This window comes from Crocodylus porosus, unplaced genomic scaffold, assembly GCF_001723895.1.
Source record: "Crocodylus porosus isolate Cpor-Errol unplaced genomic scaffold, CroPor_comp1, whole genome shotgun sequence".
NCBI classification, from domain to species: Eukaryota; Metazoa; Chordata; order Crocodylia; family Crocodylidae; genus Crocodylus; species Crocodylus porosus.
Window position 1 is genome coordinate 71,058,812 of NW_017728947.1, and position 9,522 is coordinate 71,068,333.

The following is a 9,522-nucleotide window of genomic DNA, read 5'->3' on the forward strand; positions in this document are numbered from 1 at the left end:
TTTCCTACTTCCTCGCGCGGAGGGGCCCGCCCGCCTTTCTCCTCCTGCCCAGGCAGCGCTGCCGCCGGGCTCTGCCGCCGGGCTGCCCCCTCCTACCCCCGGCGCGGAGCGAGGAGTCCCCTGCCCCCCGCCGGGCTGTGGCCGGGGTCGGCTTCCTGCCTGCCGCCCGCCTACCTGCGGCGGGAGAGGGTGGCTGTGGTGCGGAGGGCTGCCTGGCTCCTGCTCTTCCCTTCAGCTCCTGGGAAGTTTTTTGATCTACTTCTTCAGCCCTCGATCAGGAAGAGCTGCTGGGAGGAGCTTTCCACTTCTCTCCTCTACATCTTTATTGGCCGCTTGGTGCCTTCCAGCGTGTGTCACACAGGAAGACAGAGAGCTACATTATTAATTAATGGCTGAGAGGACTCATCCTCCATTTTTGAATGATCGGCCCCGAGATTCGCCGCGCGCACAGGGGCCGGGTGGTGGCGGGGGCAGCCCGGCCGCCGGACCCCCGCCCCGCGCCTGGGGCTCGCAGCTGACAAGCTCCTCGGACACTAGAGACGAGAAAGCTGCGGAGAGCTGGGGCGGCGTGTGGTCGGGGAAGGGAATAAAGACTTTTCAAACGCTCTTTTCTTTCCGTCCCTCTCTCCCCTTCCAAAACACTCCAGCCACTGCCAACAACACTTCACTCTGCAGAAGAACCTCGAGCACTTCAGAGACCCCCCTCTTCATCCTGGACAAAAAAAGCTACTGTCCATAGTACCTGTCTATACAGCCAGGAGAGAAATATCAACATTTAATAGATTCTTCCAGTCTGACTAGCAACAAAGGCTTTGGTGTTGGATAATAGAAGTACAGAGAAACCTGTCTCCTCTTCTAATATTTAAGTGCAAAGGGATATGTTGTCATCCGAGTTCAGGAACAAGAAGGACACCCTGTGCTTGTTACAAGTCTCAAGTATAACACTGATTCTCCTTAGAGGTGTGGGCCCCAGAGTAGCATCTCCTGCTCTCATGCCACCTGAGATATGCTCATATTACTCTATGAAAATACGTGCTGCTATTGCTTGTAATGTTCGATTTTTATTTCACTTGGCATATTTTAAAGATTACCATATTGGTTGATAGGGTTCTCAGGTGCGCAGGAGGCTTTATAGATCCACAAAAGAAGATATACTCCATATCCTAAGAAACATCAAATCTAAAGTCTCAGTCAGGCAAAAAGTTGTGAGTAACTACAAACTCACTGGGACTAAGAATTTGAAGAGCTGGTGCTTAAATAGAACGTCACCATCAAAAACCCTGATCCTGGAAATACGTGGGCTTGTGTTATGTCCTGCACCTGTGCAGACTTCCATTGACCACTCAGGCCAGGCGTACACATGGATTAAGCTTGGAAAGTCAAGCTCTCCTGATGAGAGAAAAAAGAGCTGTGAAAACATTACCTTGTATGTAGGTAGCTCTCCCTCCTGTTCATGTTACCCTCCCACTACAGATGATTTAACAGCCCATTTGCACAAATTTGGAGAGATGAAGAAAGATCAATGCATGCAAATCACATCTATTGAATGAAGTGGAAAAGGTAAAAGAAAGAGCATACAATGGGCCCAGGCAGACCATGTGTGGATGAAAAAGAAAGCGCAAGAGGAGCCTGCATAGCAAACCCATTCACAAGTGAGGTGACTTCATTTTAGGAGCAGTAAATTTATCAGGCAATTTTCTAATGCTTTCAAACATCACAGGTTAGCTTTTGTTTGTAGACAACCCCTCCCAGAGTCAGCCAATTAATCTGCCAACCGCCTCCTTTCATCTTGTCTATCTTTCTGACTTATCAGTGGGGTCAGAGTGCTCAGGAGTCACCTCCCACCTTAGATTCTGGTGTAAGGTCACATTCGATCTTCGTTCTGCCCAGAAGCTCCAGAAATCGAGAGCCTGAAGGCCCTCTGCACTACTTTCTTTTCTATGATCTTGGTACTGTCAAGGGGGCCTGCTACCTACCACACCAGGCATTGGGCTTATGCAGAAGTCCTGAACGTTCTTGCACTAAGGTGAGAGTCAAGGGTCTGTTCAGACCTCCAGAATCCCAGAAGCATATATGTCTATACACCAGACTGTACCAGAGAGGGGCCACTAACAAGGCTGCTCCAAAGTCAGGGATCTCAAGTGTGACTACTAGCAGGCATGGGATATAAACCACCACTCAAGCACCAATTATGCCACAGCTCCATGCTATGGGTAGTTGGACAAAGTGTTTTCAAAAGCTTCCCATATCAAAGTGGACAGAGACAAACCTCAGTTAGACCATGGTATGTGGAGCTAAGGGCTTCTATGGTCAAAGAGGTCTCTGACAGCCAGAACCTTTTCACCAGCCAGGAGGCTGGGCGTTAGTCTGAGCTGTCTAAACTAGATTCTAAGGTCTCCCAAACAACCACAAGCCAGCCTGCTGCTACACAGCCCACAACTCTCCATGTCACTGCGATCAGGAAAAGATACACAGATGACATGACTGGAATACGTGCTTGCCTTTTGAATCAGTTCATGCCATTTTGTATTGCCCAGACTGCCTAAAAATATCTTGTACTGGAAGCAGCGTGAACAAGCAACATTACTGTCCTAGTGACAGCTACTCCATGGGGGACAGTAAAAACAGTGCCTTCTGGAAGCATCGCTTGCTTTAACCCCTTTAACCAACAAGTTGGCCTGATGGCCCACCACTCCAGCCCCCAGGAATGTGGGGTCTTTCATTTGTGCCTCTGAGCTTAGCCTAACAAAGACTGAAATGTCCCAAAATTCACCAAGTTTCTGGTGGTTTTCTCATTAACTTGTACATAGGTAGCTCTCCCTCCTGTTCATGTTACCCTTCCACTACAGATAATTTAACAGCCCCTTTGCACAGAAGACACAAATTTGAAGAGATGAAGAAAGATCAATACATGCAAATCGCATCTATTGAATGAACTGGAAAAGGTAAAAGAGCCCATGGCATACAATAGGCACAGAGATACCATGTGTATATGAAAAAGAAAGCACAAGAGGAGCCTGCATAGTAAACCCATTCACAATGATCCCCAGGACAGAAAAAATGCAATCAGTGTTCTTGTGTGCAATTCAGAGCTATCATGACTTGTGTTTCACTGTGACACCTTAGCAACATTCATGGGGTTTCCTCACAGTAGGTTGTCAGTGGGCTATCTTGTCACTAGAATGAGATGTCTGTTTCGTTTGTCATAATGGCAGACAGGTGGTTACTCCAATCACTGGGCCAGTCTCTCTGCCTCCACCAACCCACCCCTTTGCAGGTCCTTTATGCAATTTCCCAGACCTCTGCAGTAACATAAGTGAATCTTTTGCAGTTATTGACTTGGCTCAGCAGTACTATCTATGTAAAAGAATGCTCTTCCTATGAACTCCAAGTCCTGCAGGAGGACAGGGGAGGGCAAAGAATGTATGCTCTATCACTCCTAATTGGTGGTCCAGTAGCATAACTAGGGTGAGATGACGAAGGCAGCCACACAGGTAACAGTTTGGAGGTAAGGGAGAAACCACTGTCACCACAGCCACACAATCATGCCAGTGGCACAGCAGGAACCACTGCTGTCCCCATGTGTTGCAGCTGCCTCAGACACCCAGCTGCATTGTAACGCCTCTTCTTCCATAGGTCTAATACCAAGCTCTGTGCAGATTTCTAGGAATATATCATGCCATGGCACTGTGGTAGACATCTTTCATTGCACTGGCACATGCATAACTGTATAAAACCCAAAAAGAATAAACCCTGGCTGCCAATCCCAGTCTACATGCATTTTCTCATCCATGGTAGCTGAGCACAGACTACTCATTTGTCAGCTTTGCCTATCATGGCTTATTCTTTCATGTGTTCATGGCCGGAGACTCCATGTGGATGCAGTGATCTGCATTAGTGTAACCTGTATGGATGAAGCTTACATTAAAGACTACAGCCTACATCTTGAATTATTCTTCTAAAATGTTGTTTAGTCCTTGATATTTTACAGTGATTAGCCTTATTCCACCCCTTCAGTTAGTTTACAAAACATTTAGCTTGTTGAGTTCTGAACATCATTTCTTTCAAGTCCCTTCAAAACCCTACCAGTTTATATTCCATATTCACCAGTGAAGCCACTTTAGTTTTAAATAAATGTGTAGTGAAGGGCAGAGATGTGACTAAAATAATCAGTTAAAAAGCACGTTACAGTTTATATTGAAACACCTTTGTGTCTTACATCAAAACTATACACTGTCTAAAGTAAAAAAGACAATGGTTATGACACTCCACTGTTGCTAAGTCTTGTGATTACACTGCAAATTTTGCAATACTTGGCATTTTTCTTAAAGAACTAGCCCCAGGAGAGAGATGATTAGATGAGAACCTCAGCTTCCATTAGAAAAAAAGTTAAGTTTGCAGCCCTCAATATTGATGTGAAATTTAAGGAATCAGAAGTGAAATAAGAACTCCCAATTTATTTATTTTAATTGAATGACTTTGAAGCCATATTGTGATATTTGGGACTTCAGTTCATTTTTGGTTTAATCCTTAAGATTTTCAATACTGCCTTATTCCAGAACTAGTTGGCAACCATGAAAAATTCATGAGCTAGTAGAAAGCAGACATCAAAAGCAGACTCCCGTTCTCCCTCTTCTTTCTTCTTTTGCCCTCTTCTTCTCTTGTTCTCACCTTTTCTTCCTCTTGTTCCACCCTCCTCTTTATTCCCTCAGTTGTTTCCCTATGAACAGGGCTTGAATGAGCAATACGATTACATTTGAAGAGGTACTGTTTGGATATGCTCAGGATACAGTCCAATAATTTCATACTATATTTATCTCTGAATTCTAGAACTGTTTTGTTTTGGAACCTGAAACACTGGTTCTTTTCCCACTGAAATCACCATGAGCAGGACTAAACCCTTATGACACAAGTAGTATGTACTGGTAGAAAAGAGCAGAGCCTTTCTCCAGAAATGTATTAAATCTAAGAATTATATTTTTACCTCCAGTGGGGCATTTGTCGTATTTGTCACTGTGTTTATAATTTCTTATAATCATTTATACTTTGAAGACTTTGCTGAAAGGGCATACATTTTGAGTCAAGGTAGAAAAATGTGTAGGGTAACATTGCAAAGTAACTGGCGAAAAGGCTGCGTTGTTTTTTAAATGTGATTCATAATCTGATAATTGTATGACTGGAATCTTCATCAGCCATTCAGATTACAACTTTCATCTATGGCATTTTATAAAGAAAAAAAACACTTGTGCTATGAACATAATGTCTTGTAAGACATCTCTCCCCCCTCCATTTGGTTCATGGTAGCTCTGTTTTATAACAGTAAAACAGTTTCCTAGGGACTGTGTGGGCCCAGGCTCAGGGCAAACTCCTTAGTTTCTCCTTTTAACCCCTCTACAATTTTTATTCCTACTTACATCTCCCCTCTCTATTCTTTTCTCTTACCTTCTGTTCCACTAAACCTGCATATTTCCCACCCATTTATTTTCTTCTTCCTCTCCCATCTTCATACCTTCTTCCATTCACTCTGCAAAGAGCATGTTAACTCACGGAGATATTCCAAAAAAGCTCTTAGGCAGGGCAACTATTTCTGAATAACTCTGTCTGTGGACAATTTTATTGTGAAATAAGTGTCAACGCACAAATAACACAAAAACAGCTTTTCCAATTTAAATTCACATTCTATCTCACCATGGAAAACATTCATATTCAGACAAGCCCTTTGCTTGGGTAAACCCTGGGTAAAACAGATCTACTTCATCCCCACTTTCTGGCCCCTTTAAGTTCACTTCCTTAGGGGATTTGAAATGCCACATGCAACCCTCTGTTTACTCTTTTCTGGAGTGTCTGTTATCTTCTTCTCCAAGGACCTGAACCAAGTTCCTCAAAGTCAACGACTTTGGTGTGTTTTATGTAAAACTCTAGATTCTTGGTTTTTATTTTTGCAAAAAGTATAGGCCTATTTGTTGTGGCTGAAAAGATAAGCTTGAAAACTTTAACTTAGCGTAACTGACACAGTGATGTTTGCCTTAGCCTGTAGAGATATGGAAATCATACTTGGGAGAGGTGTGAATTTCCATGCTTATTGCAATGGGTTATGTCAAACGGCAACTGATAATAATTTAAGTATCAAAATGATTAATTCACTAAGGAAAAGGATAAACACTGTGATGATTTGTACAATCTGATGTGTCTGATTTGTGCAGGAACTAATTGTGGTGCATGAAGTGGGTAAGGCATGAGAAAATCCCATCACTTTTTCCTATCCAATTTATCTATGATATGTTTCAGTACTTTTCTTTCACATGGTATACACATTTTAATTCTCTTTAAGGCAGTTTGAGGAACAAAGCCTATATGCCTCATGTAATACAGATAATTCGTACTTTAATAACCAGAGCAATAAACTGTTGTAATTTTTCTTAACTATTCTTCTTTTGCCTTCACCTTCCTCGGTGTTTATCTTTTTTTGTTGTATTCTGTCTTAATTTTGATTTTAAGCTGTTTGAACATAGACAATATGCTGGCTTTCTTAACATACTGTACCTGTGTGGATTAGTAAATGTTGCCCTGTAGTCTTTCACTAGACTGTAAAACACAATGTTTGTTTTTGGCATTAAATGAATGACATCCTTCAGGTGAGAGAGGGAACAAAGCACTAATGATTATTCGTAAAACATTTCATTTCTGTTTAAGCTCACATGTGTTTCAATACGATCCTGAATATTTCTCTGGTCAGAAAGGTTTCTGATTCTGCAGCTGCTGAATGCATTCAACACTTGGTGACTTCTACAGGAGTCTCATGTAAGCAACGGCTTTAGAATCTGCCCTGTGTTAAATAAGTTTTTTTGAATACTTGAAGTTTTGCCATTTCCTTAATTGCACGTTAGGCAGCCAACAGCTGTGAATGAGCACACATTATTTACTTAGTTTTTAATAGTCCAGAGGACAATATTAGTATCCCAGACCAGGGTTTACTTTGTCTGTTGCTGAATTTATATAGTGCCTAGGACTGCAAGCTCCCAATTTTGAACAAAGCTTGCTGTCACCATAGTGATATTTCTTAAATTGTAAGAAAAAAATAGAAAAAGTTTTTTCCTATCACTGCCAGTTTCATTTTTTAAATTTAATGTGATTTAGGCAAACAGTTCTCACTGTTCCTTATGGAAGTTATGTGATTATTTTTCCATTAAACTGGAAAGATACATACTTTTAAGATTTCTTTAGTTCTTTTTTAATCAAATATTTTATACAAACTATTTAAACTGATAATTTATACAAATATAGAAGAATTCTGACCTCATCTACCCTTCAACTACAATTGAATCTGATTCGCCCCTGACCTAATTACAACATAGTGAAAAGGTATTGTGAAATCACTAGTCATTTCTTATTAGTGTCTCTGTAACCAGGTTAAAACTCTCAAATGGCTCTATTGGATCTCTTTATTCAATTACAGTTACAAGGTACAGGGTACAGAGTACTCACAATATTATAACTGTCTCATACTGTAAAAAATGTTCACTGCATTTCAGCATGCTTATTTCTCTGAGTGATAAACAATAGTTACAGTGGATGAATCTACCATCTCCTGTTATACACCTAAACTGTCACTACTAGACTGATGATCCTTACATTCTGTCTTGATTTAATCTTGTTTTAATTCTGGATTTGTATCGATCTGATACTTTCCAGGTGTATCTACATGAGACACTTATTACAGCATTACCTAATTAGCTCCTCAGTAAAGCATCAGTGACCTACACAAGTAGTGCTATTAGGCTGGAGTAAACTAACTGTGCCATAGGATTGTACTGCCCAACACAAGTACTATTCAATGGTGGAGTTATTTACTCTACCACAATGAACATATAGATGCTGATCAGGGCTGGCTGGGTCATGAGGGTGCTACAATGGGGGTTGCCTGCCAGCTAGCTTTGTACTGTAGCACCTTCATGCCCCAGTCAGCCCCTCTGTAGCATGTTGAGATGGGCAGGAGGAGCCCTGGGCTGGCAGGGAACCCACAGGACACTCAATATAGTGTGTTCCTGGGTGCACATTCAAACGGTGCACCCAGGAGCATTAAACTCCAGCATGATAAGCACCAGAATTTGTTGCTTCCAAGTAATTGCACCTGTAGACACAGCCACAGTGGCTACCAAAGTTTAGTAAATTGTAAATACTAAAATATGCCATATAGACATGCCTTCATTTTGGCTCTGAAATTAATATAGTTTTCCCTTTTCACAGGCAGCTTGATTGAACTACTTCAACTTTTTTTAATGTTTGTGAGTGGGTGAGAGTGTTGTGTGCCTGTGAGAGAATTAGAGAGAAGTAACTGAATTTCCTTCCATATATGGAAGTTTCTAACTAAATAAGGTATGTGAAGGATCTTGATTTTTAATTTCTGGCTCTTCTGTTTGTGTAACTAAAAATGAAACAACAAAATAAGTATGAGAATCCTAAGTTTTATCGTTGTGCTTGGTCACATATTTGAACTTACATGCTCATGTTCAGTTTAATAGTATAGCTGCTGTGGAGCAGTGCTGCCAAGAAGCTGAGGGGAATTATGGGAGCTGGTGTAGAGATGTAAGACCTTCACATCTCTGACTCTGGCTTTGTGTATATCCTTGAGTTTCAGTGAAAAAAACATCTAAACATCACCCCTTCCCCATTATAATTTGGAATACAATACATTTTGCATCAAAAGATTTTATTAATATAATATTACAGGATTTTTTAGCAGGCCAGTTAGTTTAACATAAAATACTGAGTAAGATCTTGAGGAAAGTATGCTAAAAAAATTAAGTGTTGCTTTAAAAAAAGTGGTCAAATTCTTAGTGAAACAGACAAAAAATGCAATTTATTTCTGAAGCTAAGAATTAAGGGTCTTTTTAATGTCCATATGAAAGGGTTTTTTTATTGTTTTTAAATAATTTTATATAAGCAATCAGAACTGGTGTTCTTCCAGCTAGCCAAGCCTAGTCAAACTGTTTTTACAAATAAATAATGCAACAGAAATCTTACTTTATGCAGTTAATTTACATTTTACCTTTAGGCATATGTTACCATTCCAGGCATATTAAATAAAGGTCTGACCTTCTATCAACCTTGATGGTGCTACAGAAGAGACTAGGAAGAAAATACCTTAAAGAATTATGTGCTTTGTCTTGGGTATCATAATGAATATTAAAGAGTTTGGTGTAAGTCATAATAATACTGCCGGGGTAAAGCATAGTCCTCTAATATGCTGATAACACAATTTGATTGTAATCCCATGGGCAAGACCAAACAGCTTTATAATAGTTCAGCCACCATTGTGGGTTGGATATGTTCCTTACAGGGACATTTCATATGCAGCTTTCCTGACTTACACAAATAATAGCTGCCTAGCTGTCATAATGACAAATTTTCCCCACCCACTCATTCCTTAGATCCTGCAAAACCATCTTTATGTAGTTTGGATCAGTGTGGGAAAGGGGGTAGAGAGTAGGTTAAGCTCCCATCATATCACCCAGGAATCCC

The 9,522-nt window shown here is 41.0% G+C and overlaps 1 protein-coding gene across 1 annotated transcript in view; it reads right to left on the reverse strand.

The window, feature by feature from the left end:
- The window catches only part of BAZ1A (bromodomain adjacent to zinc finger domain 1A), a gene marked incomplete at its 5' end in the record, with an annotated part of 99,442 nt that extends 99,179 nt beyond the window's left edge, over nt 1–263 (reverse strand). Inside the window, one exon of the mRNA XM_019551654.1 lies at nt 175–263. Coding sequence (XP_019407199.1) covers nt 175–263 — 89 coding nt within the window. The remainder of the gene's footprint in view (nt 1–174) is intronic.
- Between the last annotated feature and the right edge of the window lie 9,259 nt (nt 264–9,522).